At 36.6% G+C, this 18,061-nt stretch overlaps 3 protein-coding genes across 5 annotated transcripts; 1 reads left to right on the top strand and 2 right to left on the bottom strand.

Moving 5' to 3' along the window:
* The first annotated feature begins 916 nt into the window (after positions 1–916).
* LOC106176987 (cathepsin L-like peptidase) lies at positions 917–5,284 on the top strand. Its single transcript, XM_013559595.2, has 8 exons — positions 917–1,061; positions 1,445–1,687; positions 1,996–2,151; positions 2,812–2,929; positions 3,614–3,714; positions 4,139–4,296; positions 4,604–4,711; positions 4,943–5,284. The coding sequence occupies exons 2-8, from the start codon at positions 1,445–1,447 to the stop codon at positions 5,037–5,039; spliced, it is 981 nt and encodes a 326-aa protein (XP_013415049.1). The 5' UTR covers positions 917–1,061; the 3' UTR covers positions 5,040–5,284.
* Positions 5,285–5,336: 52 nt separating this feature from the next.
* On the bottom strand, positions 5,337–10,908 carry LOC106177016 (cathepsin L-like). 2 transcript variants are annotated; one of them, XM_013559645.2, is made up of 8 exons: positions 10,778–10,908; positions 10,390–10,535; positions 9,851–9,956; positions 8,333–8,603; positions 7,727–7,827; positions 7,138–7,301; positions 6,278–6,388; positions 5,337–5,887 (listed from the first exon to the last, which is right to left on the bottom strand). In XM_013559645.2, the coding sequence occupies exons 2-8, from the start codon at positions 10,533–10,535 to the stop codon at positions 5,788–5,790; spliced, it is 999 nt and encodes a 332-aa protein (XP_013415099.2). In that variant the 5' UTR covers positions 10,778–10,908; the 3' UTR covers positions 5,337–5,787. The 2 variants fall into 2 exon arrangements, with proteins under 2 accessions (XP_013415099.2, XP_013415101.2); XM_013559647.2 differs by having other exon boundaries at positions 10,786–10,891.
* Positions 10,909–12,917: 2,009 nt separating this feature from the next.
* LOC106177017 (procathepsin L) lies at positions 12,918–17,404 on the bottom strand. 2 transcript variants are annotated; one of them, XM_087005984.1, is made up of 8 exons: positions 17,260–17,404; positions 16,969–17,114; positions 16,509–16,641; positions 15,268–15,538; positions 14,969–15,069; positions 14,400–14,563; positions 13,863–13,973; positions 12,918–13,395 (listed from the first exon to the last, which is right to left on the bottom strand). In XM_087005984.1, exons 2-8 carry the CDS (start codon positions 17,112–17,114, stop codon positions 13,296–13,298), a joined length of 1,026 nt encoding a protein of 341 aa, XP_086862110.1. In that variant the 5' UTR covers positions 17,260–17,404; the 3' UTR covers positions 12,918–13,295. The 2 variants fall into 2 exon arrangements, with proteins under 2 accessions (XP_086862110.1, XP_013415102.1); XM_013559648.2 differs by having other exon boundaries at positions 16,509–16,614.
* Positions 17,405–18,061: the final 657 nt, after the last annotated feature.

The raw sequence follows: 18,061 nt of genomic DNA, 5'->3' as shown, positions 1-18,061 counted from the left end.
TCGGTATCTCGGTTCCTTTCGGATCAAGCTTCGTCCCATGACAACGGTCATGATGGTACAAATACAAAAATCGGACGTGGTTTTGTCTTTGCCATTTCCTCATTGTTACCGCAATTACTACCCTCCTTAAATGAAACTAAGAAAGAAATCATGTGACGGCTCGTTTTCGTGAATGGAGTCTCTCTTTCATTTCTAACGAAATCAAGAGAAAAGAGAGATAGATCGGGAGATCGGGAGATATGTCCCAAAATCGCGAAACTCCCGAGTGTTGACAGGTCATACTGTATGTGGCGGGGGCTAATGGTCACCCCTAGTTCTTTTTATGCATAACATGACACTACAAATACACTTGCATTTAATTACAATTAAAATAAACACATTTAGTACCGCCTATGCCTGTGTCTGTTATTATTAGTTAAATGAATAGAAAGAGACGAGCGCGCAATGTGCTCACACGAGTATCAAATTTTCATGCATCTCTATTCATATCATGTAAACCACCATTGATCAAACTCGTCACCGTAATGACAATATTTTATCTAACTTGTAACACATGTAGAACACGGTGGTTTAATTTAGCTTCCAAAACTATTTATGAAAAGATTATTATGATATCATTACAATGATACAGCCATTTTTTATCAGTTTGACCGTGCAGTGACAGTACATATCCCTTACAGTATATGTTGTGACCTAGTAATAGTAAGAAAACGATTAAATACCACACATTTCAAACTGCAAGTATACTGCAAAAAAAAAAAAAAAAAAAAAAAAAAAAAAAAAAAAAAAAACTATCAATGCAATCCCCACTCTCCCCCCCCCCCCCTCCGTGTCATTATACGGAAAGTCACCAGGTTCAGCTGACAAGGGATGATACTGATATTGATGACAAGGTAAAAAGTGTGCGTTTAACCACATCATGTTACAATGACGAGTCGCATGATTTTGATAAGAACCAACCAGGAACGTGTGCAGCTGATACAGAGGATGATATAAATCCCTTAGTTTAGCTGATTGGTTTCAATTGGACTGGACTGTGGCGAAGAGTAGACGTTCCCAAGGTACAGTTTACTTTTACCTTAGAAACACCTCTTGTAATACTTTTGGTGTAGACCAGCACACTTTGTTCCGCTTCATTGATTCAGTCGAAATCGTTTATTCAGTGTAAAATACATTTCTTAGGTTCAATCAATGGTATTTTATGAACGTAAATTTGCCTACTTTAGATAAATGTATTGTATGATCTATTTTCCACTTATTACTCCTTACTTTTCACAGATATACATACAATTACAGTACATTACAGTACTCTTGGCGACAGATAGGAAGTCATACATGAGCTTTCATTTAAGCAGCTACAAGACCACATCTGAATCCACTTGTTTTGTCCCTGTTTTCCAAAGTGTTCGCACGTCAATGTGATTTTCATGTTTTTCTCCTCCAGATGAAATATTTAGTTCTGCTTGCCTGCGCGTCAGTCGCTCTGGCTTGCAAATGCAACCAGAAGTTGGACGACGAATGGGAAGTATACAAAAAATTCCACAACAAAGTTTACGAGACCCCAACTGAAGACTGTTACAGAAGAAATCTCTGGGAGGACTCGGTGCAATGGGTGGCCAAACATAACAGGGAATACGACATGGGAGTCCACACTTACTGGGTGGGAATCAACCAATTTTCTGACATGGTAAGTTAGACATTTGATAGATGTTGTTGTATGCAAGACCAGCCGTATGAAACTCATGACTTACAATATCGAAATCTCCTTCTCACCTTATTTCTTCAACAGTGGAATTCACTCTCTTTATATGTTTATGAAGTTTACATTTAGATCTGATTTTTTATTATTTATCCTTAAAGACAAGCTATTACTTCCCTAATGGATGGAGCAGTGTATTATGTCCAATGTATATCGAAGTGTCATTGTATCTTCCTTACAGATATGAAAGTGATGACTAATGGGCAACACTACGATTTTTTTCTTCTATCATTCAGACACAACAGGAAAGAGTTAGGAAGATGAACGGCGCAGTTATGCCACAGAACCTGACCTACGATGGTATGGAATGGTTTCAGGAGCCCCTGAACGTTGAACTACCTTCCACAGTGGACTGGAGACAAAAAGGTGCCGTCACCCCGGTCAAGAATCAGGTAATGGAAGGAATATTTTTATATTCCGTATCATATGCTAATATGTGCACGGTCGCTAGATAAATAATTTTAAGTAGTTTTTTTTCTTTTCATAGTTCCATTAAAAGTGGTTATAATATTGCGTAAGATTATTTGAACCCAAACGCATTTCATCAATGGTTTAGTTTCGGCCAAAGGAGTGGATCCACTCCCCGTGGCAGCATCATGATAAATTTCGTCTTCGTGACGCTGCACAAACCAGTGAGAAACTGCATGAAAAGCAAGCGCGCGAGGAAAGAACATTTCTGGACATTTCACGTGTACTTCACACAGGTTTCTGCTGGGAAGGGGGGGGGGGGTTGCTGAAGGACAAGCTTTTTAACTTCCTTCACTTGGCAAATTTAAAACGGCAAAAGATGGCAATTTTGCCATGGGATGGGGAGCACAGGGTTGGAAATTTTGTCGTGAATTTGTCTCGTTTTACTCTTTATTCCTTTTTTTCTGTGGGTCCACCGTTGTTAAAGCTGCTTACCTTTATTATAGGAGTGTACTCTCTCTCTCTCTCTCTCTCTCTCTCTCTCTATATATATATATATATATATATATATACTCTATCGAAACTTATATGTATGTTTCACAATGAATCGTTAACAGCAGACTTTGTTGCTTTTTTATCCCCAGGGTGGGTGTGGGTCGTGCTGGGCTTTCTCCGCCACAGGCACCATGGAGGGACAGTCGTATCTAAGGAAACATAAAAAAGTCTCTATCTCAGAGCAGCAATTGGTGGACTGTGACAAACGTGAGCATTGCTTATATGTATATTCAAAGATGTGGTACATAGGTGTTAAAATGGGGAGTGGGATGAGTACGAAAGTACCCCTGTTTTATTAAGGATACTTTCCTAGCATTAACCAACACTGTCCTATTGAACTGCAATTACCAAAATTTTCCACGAAAAATTAAACATTTGAAATTGCTTGTATAGTTAGTTACGTGACACGGCATATGTGTAAACATCAAAGCTGCACGCCTTGCAATGGAATGAATTATTGTCATATTTTTTTTAAATTTCATTTCATTCATATTAAATATTCTCATTTAGAACCCAGTATTAGAGAGTAAAATGCGAAGGTTTAAGAAAACAGATCTGATCGTGAATGGTATAGAATCAAGCCTTTATTTTAAGTAAAGACATACACACATACAAGAAATAAACAGACGGACATTTTTGTCGTATTCACGCCCATGTAAAATTACTATGTTTTTGCAGCGGTTTTAGGCCTACTTATTAATTCCATCTTAGTGCAAATGGGATAATTATAATTTCGATGAAACAAAGCAAAATATCAAGGAAATATCGTTAAAAATTATATATTTGAATAAAGCCTTGATGTTGATATTCAAAATCATATATCTTAGTTTGTTTACTTTCTTTAAAATATAATCTGAAATTAACCATAATTTTTCTGCTGGCTTTGTCTAGGTGATGGTGGTTGCAATGGCGGTTGGCCTTACGTTGCTATCCAATATGTGGCTAAAAACGGCGGCATTGACACCGAAACTGCCTACCGCTACACCGGCAGGGTAGGTTGTTCACAAACCCATATTATACATAGTTGTCACTCATTAATTGTCAGTCATACATATTCGGTTGTATTAATCTCTATATTTTGGTGTGCTATTTGATACGAAATAAAGAGATGGTTTTACTCATTTTAGAACTGTTTAATTTTATCCCTAGTTATTTATATTAATGAAGGAAAGAAAGCGCTGTATTGATGAAGGTAATCAATCAATTTTAAATTAAGGCAAAAATTTTAATTAAAATAGGGCTACAGTGGATTAGAACAAGAATCTAAATTTTTTTAGGATAATCAAACTCACAGTTAAACAGATTAACGCCCTCTGTACATTGTCTGTAGGCCGAGAAGTCAAGAAAATGATATATGAGTAAAGATAAAAACAGATTCAACGACATATTGCACTAGCACCTCTGATTTCTATGTAGGACGGCAGTTGCCACTTCAGCAAAAGTGGCGTTGGATACACCACTTCCGGCGTGGTGCACGTTCCCGCGAGCGAGTCCTCCCTCCAGTCTGCCGTAGCCACCGTAGGCCCAATCTCTGTCTGCATTGATGCATCACACCGCTCTTTTGGCTCATACAAGTGAGCAGAGATAACGATATATTACGCATATAATGGTATTTCCAATGGACCAGTATATGATTATATATTATCGTGAATGCAAATAAATTAGCAACAAAGGAAAGTTTAACATGAATATAAAAAGAATTGCATGGCTCATTATTTTAATTTTCATTATTTTTTTAAATTAAGGAAAATTTTGTATATTAAATCTGAGCCAAAAACAATTATTGTTATACGCTTTAAGTTATGTTGGAAACAAATGCTTAAAAAAGGTTGTCACTTATATATTATCGGAAAAATTCCATCATTTTATTTTCAATTTCAGAGGTGGAGTTTACAATGAACCAGCTTGCACTCACCGCACTGACCATTGCGTGTTGGCCGTTGGCTATGGAACCATGAGTGGACAAGCTTACTGGTTGGTGAAAAACAGGTACGTGTATATTTTGATTATAGATATACAATTCGCGCTACATTTACATTTCTTGGACATTGCAGTATGAATCCCTTCATGGCCGAGGAATACCTTATCCAAAACCACTGAGGTCTACTTTTTCTTTTTCCCTTAATTGCTTATCTTTTATGTTATGAGTAACATTCACCGGTCTCCATCTGTATCAAGAGAGTGATTGTAAACCTGAACGGTATGAATGTTTTTTTTCAGCTGGAGCACCAGATGGGGAGTCCAAGGATACATCTACATGTCCCGAAACAGGGGCAACCAGTGCGCTATTGCATCATATGGAACCTATTCCAAATAAGAAACCCCATATGAAACGCTAGCAGAGACGAACTAAGTATGCACCCCTTAAATCCTGTGTCAGTGGGATTTTGACGTGGGAGTTTTTGTTGATTTATGAACGAGGAACATCATTCTGCTGAAAATGATACCAGCAAATATAAGGTACATACAGGAATGTCTGTGACATTTCGATTATTCACTTTGCCAACGTTTAGTTCGATTTAGAATGGGTTTTTATTTAATAAATCTGTTATACTGGTATAATGGTCTCTTATTTTCCTTTTTAAACGAAACAAACATAAAAAAGGCAAGGTCATTTCTTTCACGATCTTTAATGAAATATAAACAATTAAATAACACAATAAAAGGGAAAAGACAAATTTGGTCAACACAACAGACAATATATGCTATCAAAAGAACTGCTTAGAATGTACTTGAAAAATCATGGCAAAAATTTTGCGGCAGAACCACATGGGTTTTATTCATGACAATTGTCTCATAAGATAAATAATAAAAATCTTGAATGACTTTAAACGCATAATGATTTGGAATGAAGTTCGACATTTTTTTCCCGATAAGATGATGGTCCTTGTTATCGTGGTTTGATCTAAAATGTGTGTTTATGTTCCATCGGCAACAATACGTATCAAAAGCATGTTGTCATTTCTGCAGGGCCTTGATGTTCTCTCCAATGTTTCTAAATCTTGAGGTTTTCAAAATGTATTTGATTCACTGTCTTTCACCATCAGTTCTGAACAAGTTCCGTTTTAAACCAAAGGATAGCTGGCTTGGGTAGCAATGCCGCATTGGTTGTTCTTATTTCGGCTCATCTCAACGTAGCCATCCATTCCCCACGAAGGTCCCCAACTGAAAAAAAAATGAAAAGATGGCTAATTCTTCAACTGCCATTTCACTAGAAAAATTATCTTTTATTATATCGTGTAATTATTAAAATAATTGGAAAATAATAATAATAACTATGAATTTTCAAAATGGCGTGTTCCCTTCTTTGCAGCGCTAAAACATAAATCAAAGTGTATATTTCAGTGCATCCAGTTGAAGTTTCATTCAAAGCGCACAGGTATACCTACTACTACAACATGAGAACGGAAGGCTTGCAAAGGTATTTTAATAAAAGTAAAAAGCAATGCACAATTGGTAAGTTTAACATTTAAATTAAGTAAGATGACAAGCAATACCCTTCAAACCATTGGAATGACATGGAATGGCATGATAACCAGGTTAACTATATATTACCTGTTCTTAACCAGCCAATATTCCTGTCCATTGTCTGTGCCATAACCAACGACAAGCACGCCATGGTCAAGCTTTTTGCTGCTGCATGCACCTTCGCTGTATACTCCTCTCCTTTATAAAATAATGGAAAGTAGTTTTGACAAGGCAACAAACGAGAGAGAAAAATATGTGAAGGTCAGAAATGCTCTGCATACAAAATATATCTTATAATATGGCTATGCTGTTGCATTTAGAATAAATTTTTTGCATTTAGAATAAAGAATAAATATTATATTCTTAACCTACGAAACCAATGGTAAAATAGACATAGGGGTGATTAAACTGATAGTAATAGCAATAGACAAATGCAAACTATACACCTATAAATCATATGTAAGTTTAGAATGTCAGATCATAAACTCATGATTGAAAAGGGGAGATACCGCAGTGTTCCGAAAGAAGATGAAAATGTATACTATGTGACCGAAATGATATAGAGGATGAGTTTCATTTTGTCTTTATCTGCCCATATTATAGTGACTTGAGAAGCAAATATATTTAAAAAATATTACTGGAAAAAGCCCTCGGTTTTTAAATAATACTGTTATTTGGAAGTCGCAACCTAACAGAAAATAGAAATCTCGGGAAATTTTTATTAGAGGCCTGCAAGCGCAGGGAAATTACATGTTAAGAACTACATATATATGGAAGATTTTAGATATTATATTTGACGTATTGGTATTGTATTATCTTCATTTCTCATTTATTTATTTTATTGTGATTAACATTATTATGCTGTAAATTGTTGTACCGCACCTATGACAAGAATGTCACGGTAAATAACCTACAACTACTACTACTACTACTACTACTACACCTACTTGTAAAGCTGGAAAGATTTGTGGCCGGCATCAATTGCGACAGAGATCGGCCCAACTGTGGCAACAGCGGCTTGGAGGTCGGACTCACTCCCCCTCTTGATGTCGGTGTATCCAGTGCATGTTGCACCAACACTTGCTGTTCTGAAACGGCAAAACAGCCCAGTCTGGAAATACAAGAAGGCATCTGTATAATCATGGAATACTACCCCTGTATAGTTCACACTGTATATGTGTGTGCACTAATTTCCCATGTGTACATTCTGTATTATGTTTATCTAATCCTTCCTTCTGTCTTTGGGGTTTCACTATGTCTATTTACTTATCAGTGTAATTCTAGTTATTCTGTACAGATATCTATATTAAAACATCTATTAGTTATTGTATGCTGGCCAATTAACAAAACAGATGTCAATTTCAAATGCTAAATCATTCACTTCTGAAAATAGGTTGGCCGATGGAATTGTACGGGATTATTGGATTGCATCGTCGAATACAATGCTTATGGTTTTGAGTGAATTATAATATATGCATGTATTTGACTAAAGACCTTGTATTCAATGGTACCATCCACTTTCGCCACGACACTCACCTTTGCTGTGTACGGGTAGGATGCCTCGGTGTCGATGCCGTTGTTGTCCCTGATATATTTGAAACCATTGTCCATCAGACCTCCCTTGCATCCCATGTTGCCTGTAGTTATAAAGTAATGTTTTTCAATATATATACTTGGACCGTTGGACATTACATAGCCATTCATTGTCTGCACAAACTCCTCAGTTGACTGATATAAATATATATATATATATATATATATATATATATATATATATATATATATATATATATATATATCATTCGGTCGTGTCTAGCACAGCTGGAGAGAGGAGACAAAATGTTCAACAGTCATTTTTCCTATTAGCCCTACATGATTTATATTAAGGTGCACATTCTTTTCTTGACCCACCTCAGTTCCGTATGAACTTATACAAAGTTAAAGTATTAAATATTCTATAAAGTTCGCGTAGAAGACAAACGACAAAAGAGTATGGAATCAAAAAATTAGTTTGAGCGCATAAAAATTTGTGTTATATTTTACAAATAGGTCACCAAAAATAATTTATTAAATAGGTCCCCAAGAAAAGTTATATAAATTGCATGGCAGTAAATAATACTGAAATGGTTGGTTTATTAGTACCATATTTCCTGGAGCAATCAACCAAATTTTGCTCCGAGAGAGAAGTCAAGGTGCCAGTTTTCTTGAAATGCTGTCCCTCAAGTGAGCCGGTGGTAGAGAAAGCCCAGCAAGATCCACAATGCCCCTGGTTCTTAACCTCGGTGACGTAGCCCTCCTTTCTCCAGTCTACTTCATCTGGGACCTGTACGTGACTTGGAGCCAGAAACACGCTACCGCTGGTACCGTTGGACATTACATAGCCATTCATTGTCTGCACAAACTCCTCAGTTGACTGAAATATATTTTTTTAAAATGAGGAAGTAGTTCATATAGGCTTACAGCATGAATTCCTCAGTTGTCTGAATTCCTCGAAATAAACATAACGCAACTGAACAAGCCATACATTACATAGCCATTCAATGTCTTCACGTTCAGTTGACTGAAATATTTTTATCGAGGAAGTAGTTGATACAGGTTTACAGCATGAATTCGAAATAAAAATCATCATATAACTAAACAAGCCATTCATTGTCTGCGCATACTCCGCAATTAACTGAAATATATATATATATATATATATATATATATATATATATATATATATATATATATATATATTAAAATGAGGAAGTAATTGATATAGGTTACAGCATGAATTCGAAGTAAACATAAGGCAACTAAACAAATAAAGGAGGTTGCACAGATGATAACAGCTTGGATATAAAAGAATCATAACGAAACTAAACAAGGAAGGAGGACGTAAATGATACAGAACAAAATTTAAATATACGTAACGAAACTAAAAACGAAAAACTGAAGATAATCAGAGGCATAATTTAAGCGTTGGAATGATTCCGTTCGGCTTTGTTCTTCTCTCTAATACTAGTATATTGTGCTATCTTCGCGTATAGAAAGTTTGGCAATGTGAAGAGGACAAATAGTTATTAAGTTTTGATAATATCAGCCGAAATTCACGAGCCGGTTTTGTCTTCAAAATATTTGTTGACTTTTTATCTATCATGTCGTTTTTATTTTCATCGTGTCGTGTCTGACATTATATATACATAGTGTATAAGTCTTTGGTGTACTAGGAAATGGGCTAAGAAATGGTTATATTTAAAATGCTATTTATCTTCCATTATCAAGGCATTTTGGCTTATCCTAAAGGGGTTGGTCACGAGTTGAAACTTTATCGCCAGTTTTTCTTAATGATTAACTTAAGATGCCTGTTCGTGCATGTACCTCGTTCTAGGGCAGAAGGACGCGGCTGTTATCAGTATTTAGCATGGCGTTGACAGATAGAGCGGCCAAGTGCCTTCGTTCACAGCTTCTCTTAAATTTGGAAGAGTAAAGGGGGCGTGTCTATTACTTCAGGAAGGAACTACGAACATTTTCTTAATTATTGGCTTCATATGTGATGTTGAATAAGGACTGACAGAAAAAATCGAAAACTGGGACATTTTGCCTTCCCCAATGGATATTTAGTAATTGACAAACGCTTCTATCCTGTCTTAGTTTGAGGAGCTGTACTGTACTTACCATGTCAGCATACTCGTTGATTCCCAGGGTGTATGTGTGAAGTCCCATGTCATATTCCCTGTTGTGCTTTGCAATGAGGTCGACATGGTCTTCCCAGATTTGTCTTCTGCAAGTAGAGAGAAATGTATTGATACTTTCATTTGGAAGATGAATGAAGAAAAATATACACAAGAAATAGACTGACCTACTAAAGACAGGAGTAATTACATAGTAGAAACGTTCCTATTTGACAGTGCAACGGTTACATAATAAATAAAGGTGTTTAAACAAACGTCACTTTTTTGGCGGTACAACGGTTGCACAATAATTGTAGAAGCCTAAGATGTTCTTACACGCTATCACTCTTTTTAAAACATAACTCAGGGACGTTTTAGACAAAATAAGGATAGATTCACGACATCTCGCTCCTTGAGCCACTTGTCAATTCCGAGGGAATATATAAGGCAACGTCAGTCTAAAAAAAGATCTTAAGCAATCTACATTATCATGTCAACGGTTGTCTTTTAAGATGTAAAATAGTATTTCACAGCAAATTTTACCTGTGAAGTTCCTCTTCTTGATTGATATAATGTTTCTTGTGGACAGACTTGAACATTTCCCATTCGCTGTCAAGTTCGACATTGTAAACATGGGGACGAGCAAGAGCTACCGCGAACAGAGCGGCTACCACGATGATAAGTTGCATCTGAAAGCAAATATTAGAGTGAAAAATTCGGTAATTGTAGTGAAGACGTTCAGGCTTGACTATAAAGCAAAAGACTGTTGACAGCCAGAGCACCTCCGATTTACTTCACAAAAAGTCGAAAAGGCTATTTTCTTGAAGAGTCAAACAATTATATGACGGTTTTGCTAATCTAAATTTGGTGTACATGTACACTCTTAGGAAATAGAAAACAACCCAGCAATATCTAACACTGCAGCAGTTACCCTCTTACTGTAAGGTAGGGATGTTGCCAGGTGCGTGAAGCAACTAAAATGTGCTTCTTTAATTGTGGGTGTCCTTATTTATATTTCACCTTAGGAGGTCCCATGATGTTCAGGTGACTGAGACGTTTATCTTAAACGTTACACCATATCTATGCAATACAAACAAATCTTATTTGTACAAATTATCTTTCTCTCAAAACCATCTAACGGGGTCAATGTTACGGGTCATACAAATGGTTCTTTTTAGTTTTTTTTTCGCTAGGGAATTTTCTAAAATTTTAGCAACAGCTTCCTCATTCTCATTGAATGATAAAGGTCCGAAAATAGGTATCCTTTTTTATGTTTAAGAGGGGGCAAAATTGTTATCAGCTACTTTAAGAGATAACAACTGTTCATTTTGGCCAAAAAATGAATTACCCTGGGGTAAACAACAATTTTCCCATACTTACCAGTGGTTAATGAATCCATTTCTACATTCAAAGTTAGTTCCTGTTTTTTTTCTAAAAAGTGTGTTTGTTTGTTTTTTTTTTCTCTTAAGAGATTATTACAGAGTATAGGCTTCTATGAAATTCACATCGGCCCGATAGCAAGCACAGATTTCAGAATATTTGCTTTAACTGCCGTTTTTGTGGTAAAATAGAATACATTATATTAGAACTATGATTTGCTTACAATGTTTTATTGTGAAATAAAGATTTTCTTCAAAACGTTGTTATCCCTTTAGTTCCACGTGATTTTGAACGTTATATTTCTTTTTTGGTGCCGGAGGTTGAGTGATTAACTATTCATTTGGCACGAGCCAAGTAAGGAAAAAACAGCGATGTTAAAACTGTGTGTCTAGCGGGTATCTCAGAGTTTGAAAACTGTGATCGTTGGGTATTAAAAATTTTCGCCCGAAAATCTCGTATGTATACGCTCTCTCTATACGTCCATTTTATCCTAAAGGGATCTCAACATGCAACAGTATATGCTATCCAATCCTTTGCACATCGACTGACATGAACCACATAATTTAAAAAATGACATCACGAGGAGATAAGTGAATGTCGTTTGAATCATATTTATATTAAAAACGGCGTTGGTTTGGATTTGTCGACTTACAAGTGCGGGGCTACTCTCCGACTCGCTGCTGGATTGCTTTTTTGTGAGATAAAAGGCAGTGTTACGACTTGAATTATTATAAGTTCTAAAAACTTTAAAGGTTTTCGGCATCAACATAAATATAAAAACATTTCATTTTTGTTGACAGCGTTAATAAACAATTAAGAAATGTATATTCCCGTACCATAGCCCTATAGTATTTTCTAGATCCCATTCCCATAGATTTTAGATTGATCTATCCCTGTGGGGAGTCTCACTAGATTATTGTCAGCTTAGCCGGCTTAAGCGTCTATCCCGCCTACTAAAAGCTGTAAGGTGCGCGCTCGGCTGACTGCAATTTAGCGTGAACCCCCAGGGAGTTAGGTCGATCTAAATCTAAATCTCTGGATCGATCTAAATCTCTGCGAATGCACCCCTAGACTCGGATGGTTTATCGATCATTCTCAGCATACTCCTCGCCTGAAGAGAAGTACTCTCAACCTCAGATTATTCATGACTGTCGTGGTATTGACTGTTCACGTCAATCCATTGAATAGCGTATCGTGGGCTTAAACTGGTAATGCAAATTTTCTAGATCCCCAGATAGGCCCTATGTCTTCCATCGAAAATTTGGAATGAATGAAATTTGGAATGATTTCATACTAGCACGGATATTTGTAATCTAATGCTTGTTTAAGAACTGAAAAGACAGGAAAGTGACTTCAAATGGCTACATGAGGATTTTGACCACTTAGGTAAGAAAAACTGAATGTTTACAATCACCGCACAGTTTGATAGCTTAACGTGCCAGCTCCGTCGCCTCTCAGGCGGCAGTTTCACCTAATACATTAGGCCTACTCAATCTGATTACCCCCACACCTTTCCTCTTTTTAGTCGGAAGGCCCTATGTTTGGATTTATTTACATTAATTTATGATCTTTAACACTCCCCCCCCCCCCAGCATTTTCCTCGGCATATATTTCGATTCTGCTCTCGGAATCCTCGTGCTTTTGTGCATTTCGAATATATTTGCCGTTACTTTTAACAACAGAAGAGAAACTATCATAGAACTTTTATTTTCCTTTTTTATATATCAGAATAACAATAATTCAAGTATCAAAACAGTGAAAGTATCTGTCTGATTTATTTGTGCTATGAAGATGCAAACAGTTCAAGGACTGCACGTAACACGATGCTGAGGCAGCAAATTCTTCGACCGTAGGTACATGTAGGGCCTACCTACCCCGGTACATACATGTAGTAGGCCTACCAATGATTTCTACAAATCCTATACATCAGTGACGAAGCGTGCATCACCATCTCTTTTTCAGAATTTTTTAAATCACAATGTGTTGACTTAACAGACAAGTTTTTCTCCGAATGAATTAACCATCCAAACCCACTACTGCAACGTTCACAATTCAAAAGGTTCCAATATCTAAACCAGCGGATAGGAAGCAGAGGTGGCAATACCGCATTGGTTCTTCTTATTACGGCTCATCATGGCGAACCCCTCCATACCCCAGGACTTGCCCCACCTGAAAAAGTCAAAAGCATCCTGTTGAAAGTGCGAGGGTTGTGTGATTAAAATACTATGTTATGACACACGTAAGACTTACATTAAAATGTAAGAACAATGTTCTGAACATGTATAAAAATTTGTTATTGAAAAAATTAGCTCTGCATGGAAGATGCAAGATATATGCATCATGCAATGAAGTAATTTAATTCAAATACTATAAGAAGCAGTGGCGTTTACATAAGGACATTTTAAATTGGGGCCGTAGCGATAGTCCGAAGGTTCAATAGTCCGAAGGTTCATTGGTCCAAATGTTCACTATAGAACCTTCGGACCAATGAACCCTTGATTAAAAAATCGATGAAAATGTTACCACTTTTCGGACCAATGAACCTTCGGACCAATGAACCTTCGGACTATCGAGACGCCCCCTTTAAATTAGATCTTAAGTTATGATAGCATATGGCTTTATTGATGTGATTTTACCAGTTCTTCACAAGCCAGTAATCATTGGAGCCATCAATTCCGTAACCGATCACCAAAATACCATGGTTAAGGCTACTGCTGCTGCAACGAGGCTCATTGTAGACTCCACTCCTGAAACAAACAAATCCATCAATAAGGTAGAAAAAGCATAACAGGAAGAAAAGTGATTATAGAAATATTTGCGCGCGTTATATTTTAAGAATTCCAAAGATTTTGATCTTAAAAGGGGTCGATGTGTTATCATCAATAGAATAAAATGAAAACACAAAAGGAATCAATTGACGACCCAGAATACTAAAGAAGCATCCAAAAGTCTTAGCACATGTCACCTAATCTGTGCCAAAAATGAAGCACTCCCTCCCCCCCCCCCTTCCCATTACATGAGTTGAACTTTGACTAATAAATGCAACTGGGCCATTGCAATCTTGCTAAATTCAGTTAAACAGATACACATGTTTTTTTTTAAATTAGACGATAAAAAAACATAACAAAGGCCATCCTTATCAAGAGATATACAAAACTGACACTTGCACTAACTTGTAAAGCTGGAAAGAAACGTGGTTGGCATCCATAGCGGAAGCGATGGGCCCGATTGTGGCGACAGCAGACTTCAGGTCTGTCTCACTTCCTTTCTTGATGTCGGTGTATCCAGTGCATGTTGCACCGATATTTGCCGTGGTGAATTTGCATTTGGGACCAGTCTGTTAATGAAATCAATTTGTCAGAATCTTTATTGCACCGTACCCACAAGATACTCAGCGCTGTGAATTTAATTTTTGACCCCACTTCCTTTTTATGCTCATTTGCATAACGCCTACTGATAGTAAAGTCCAAACACAATGCACGATTCAATGAAAGGGATGGAAGACAATTATCATTTTTACGTTTTTAGTTATTGAACAGTAAATGTTCTATTTTAATGATTTCTTTTCTTAGAGTTCCCTATCTTCTTTGCTTTACCAAGTGTTCCCTAACTGAGCAGTATAAATACATTTAACAGACAGAAAAGAATCGATATGAGTGGGAAAAACTTTGAAGGTTTTGATAAATTGTAACTTGATGATACGCCATGGAACTTAAAATTTCAAATGAAAAAAAAAGAGTACCTCTGCTGTGTATGGGTAAGACTGCTCGGTATCAATCCCACCGTTTGCCTTGATGTACTTGTAGCTGGTGTCAATGAGACCGCCATGGCAACCCATATTGCCTATGTAGATAAAAAACAGGTAAGTTCGAATCAAATATTCACATCATCGTAAAAAACATTATTCTTTCTGTATGCTTAAAAGTTCCTCATCTTTTAAATCAATGAAGAAACCGTTTAAATATTATTCCCAACAAAAATTAATGCAAACGGGGAAATATTAGAAATCCCCACTTATTTAATACCCCAGTATATACCCACCGTAATTCCTTGAACAATCAATCAATTGCTGCTCGGACAGAGATACCAAGGTTCCAGTTTTCTTGAAATGCTGTCCTTCCAGGGATCCGGTGGCAGAGAACGCCCAGCAAGATCCACACTGCCCCTGGTTCTTTATCTCGGTGACGTAGCCTTCCTTTCTCCAGTCTACTTCATTTGGGATCTGTACGTGACTTGGAGCCAGAAACACGTTACCGCTGGTTCTGTTGGACATAACATAGCGGTTCATTGTCTGCACGAATTCCTCATTTGACTGAAATATATTTTAATGAGAAGTAGTTGATATAAGCTTACAGCACGAATTCAAAATAAACATATAACAGAACTGAAATAGGAAGGAGAGGATAGATGATACAGCTTAGAAATAAACGTAACGAAAATTAAAAAAAAAACGAATTTATAAGTGAAGATTATCAGAGCCATGAAGACATTGTAGTGATGCTTCTGTTAGTCTCTTCATTACTAGTATATTGCAATGTGTGAAGTGGACAAGTTTATTAATATTTTTTCACTATATCAGCTGAAACTCATGAATTATTTCATTTACAACCCAACTTATGTCTTGTTTTCAATTTCTTTGTGGACTTAGTATTTATCATTTCGATTATTTCCATCGTGTTTGGCATTACCTATAATCATTTGGTGCACTTTGAAATAACTAAGGATATGGTTAAGAAAATATCAAAAACAGTTTTCCCTTCCATTACCAAGGCTTTTATGGTTTATCCTAAAACATGAAGAGGCTGGTCACGAGTTGAAATTCTATTTTCAGTTTGTCTTTTAAATTATTAACTTAAGGTGGCTCTTCGTACATTAACCTTGTTCAAGGGCAGAAAGGCGCAACTGTTATCAGTATGTAGTATGGGCCTTGACAGGTAAAGCGGACAAGTGCCTCAGTAGATTTTGCGACTGCTCTAAAACGGGGTTAAAAGGGTAAAGGGAGCGTCTCTGTTATTTCAGTTGGTAGCTATGGAATTTCCTTTTATGTATTGCCGTTATTTTTGGTGATATTGACAAAAGTATGGGAGGAAACGGCCTAGCTCTTAAGAAGCCAAGTTATCAGTCACAGTTATCAGTTTTAAAAAAAAGCCGCTCTGTTCTCATACATCAGATATTGAATTCAAAGGCTGGAACAGTTTGGTAATTTGGATATTCAGTTAGGCGTAATAAGCAAACAGAAGCTTTCTATCCGAATGTACTTTGAGGGGCCGTACTGTACTTACCATGTCAGCATACTCGTTGATTCCCAGGGTGTATGTGTGAAGTCCCATGTCATATTCTCTGTTGTGCTTTGCAATGAGTTCAATATGGTCTTCCCAGATTTTTCTTCTGCAATTAGACAGCAATGTGTTGATACTGTCATTTCGAAGAGGAGTGAAGAAAAATATACACAAGATATAGACTGACCTACTAAAGACAGGAGAAATTACATAGTAGAAACCTTCCTTTTTGACAGTGCAACGGTTACACAATAATGTAAGAGTTGTTGAAGATGAGAACATCGAGATTTTTAAAAGATAACCCAGCTACGTTTTAGGTAAAGCTATCTCACTCCTTGAGCAACTTGTTAATTCTCAGAGAATGTATAGGGCAACGGCAGTCTAAAAGATCTATAATAATATATATGTATATGTCTTCGATTGTCTTTTACAATGCGAGGTATTATTTCACACCAAACTTTACCTGTGAAGTTCCTCTTCTTGATTGATATAGTGCTTCTTGTGGACAGACTTGAACATTTCCCATTCGCTGTCAAGTTCGACACTGTAAACATCTTGGCGAGCAAGAGCTACCGCGAACAAAGAGGCTGCCACAATAATAAGTTGCATCTGAAAGCAAATATTAGATCCCAGAAAATCGATGTTATCTCTTAAAGTCCCAAACAATTTAAAGGCGGTTTTGCAATTTGGCATTCATGCACACTATGCTAGGATATAGAAATATCTCAGTAATATCTAACACTGCAACAATTACCTTGTTACTGTGAGGTAGAGATGTTGCCAGGTGCGAAAAAGAACTAAAATATGTTTCTGTAATTCTGGCTGTCCTTATTTATATTTCATCTTAGCAGGTCAAATGATGTTCAGGTGACTGAGACGCTTATCTTAAACGGTCACGTTACCCCTAACTGACGCAGTATGAAGAAATATATTGTTTCAACAAATGTTTTCTTTCTTTCATGACCATTACGAAATGTAACGGAGTAAATGTTTAATGGCCAAGAAAATGTTTTTTTTCCGGGTTTTTTTTCAGTTTAGGAAATTAGTAGCCTAATATTTTAACCGAAACCTAATCATTTAAATTTTAAAGAGACAGCAAAATCGTTATCAATTACTAAATTTCACATGATTTTATATCACAAAGTTAATTTTTTTATCTTCGTTTTGACACGGACTTGTAATGATTCTTCATCACAAGTCCTTGGTTTTAAGAACATGAAGTTAAGAGATTTTTCACTCGGCACAGGCCAATAAGTGTTTGTTTTTTTAACAGTAATTTTAAAACCGTTTATTTCCGAGGTTGAAAAAATCGTTAAGTATTTTGAGGACGCTAAGGGAATTCGTCAACCGTATTTTATTTTTCGAGAAAAAAATCTCGTATATGTTCTCTTTAATCAGGCTATTTTATCCTCTAAATGTCTCAGTTGGCGACAGCGTCTACATTACAATTAATGTTGGGCATCGACTGACATGAACCCCATACAAACCTGGAATTCTTTTTTTTTTTTTTTTGAAAAGAACATCATAAAGAGATAAATGACCAGTGGCAGATTTAG

The sequence above is a fragment of the Lingula anatina genome, chromosome 2 (assembly GCF_051362555.1).
Source record: "Lingula anatina isolate TDL-2025a chromosome 2, LinAna3.0, whole genome shotgun sequence".
In the NCBI taxonomy this organism is placed as follows: Eukaryota; Metazoa; Brachiopoda; class Lingulata; order Lingulida; family Lingulidae; genus Lingula; species Lingula anatina.
Note: the sequence above shows the minus strand (reverse complement) of the source record. Positions and strands in the feature narration are given on the sequence as shown.

Bases quoted from the DNA above. Each gene is read 5' to 3' on its own strand.
- LOC106177016 (XM_013559645.2), bottom strand. From the start codon at position 10,535: ATGCAACTTATCATCGTGGTAGCCGCTCTGTTCGCGGTAGCTCTTGCT. The intron at 7,302-7,726 runs GTGAGTGTCGTG...TTGTATTTCCAG, and splicing joins CCTACCCGTACACAGCAAAG to ACTGGGCTGTTTTGCCGTTT. The intron at 5,888-6,277 runs GTAATATATAGT...TTTTTTTTTCAG, and splicing joins TATTGGCTGGTTAAGAACAG to TTGGGGACCTTCGTGGGGAA.
- LOC106177017 (XM_087005984.1), bottom strand. From the start codon at position 17,114: ATGCAACTTATTATTGTGGCAGCCTCTTTGTTCGCGGTAGCTCTTGCT. The intron at 15,070-15,267 runs GTGGGTATATAC...TTATCTACATAG, and splicing joins TGATTGTTCAAGGAATTACG to GCAATATGGGTTGCCATGGC. The intron at 13,396-13,862 runs GTAAAATCACAT...TGACTTTTTCAG, and splicing joins TACTGGCTTGTGAAGAACTG to GTGGGGCAAGTCCTGGGGTA.
- LOC106176987 (XM_013559595.2), top strand. From the start codon at position 1,445: ATGAAATATTTAGTTCTGCTTGCCTGCGCGTCAGTCGCTCTGGCTTGC. The intron at 2,930-3,613 runs GTGAGCATTGCT...GGCTTTGTCTAG, and splicing joins ATTGGTGGACTGTGACAAAC to GTGATGGTGGTTGCAATGGC. The intron at 4,297-4,603 runs GTGAGCAGAGAT...TTTCAATTTCAG, and splicing joins CGCTCTTTTGGCTCATACAA to AGGTGGAGTTTACAATGAAC.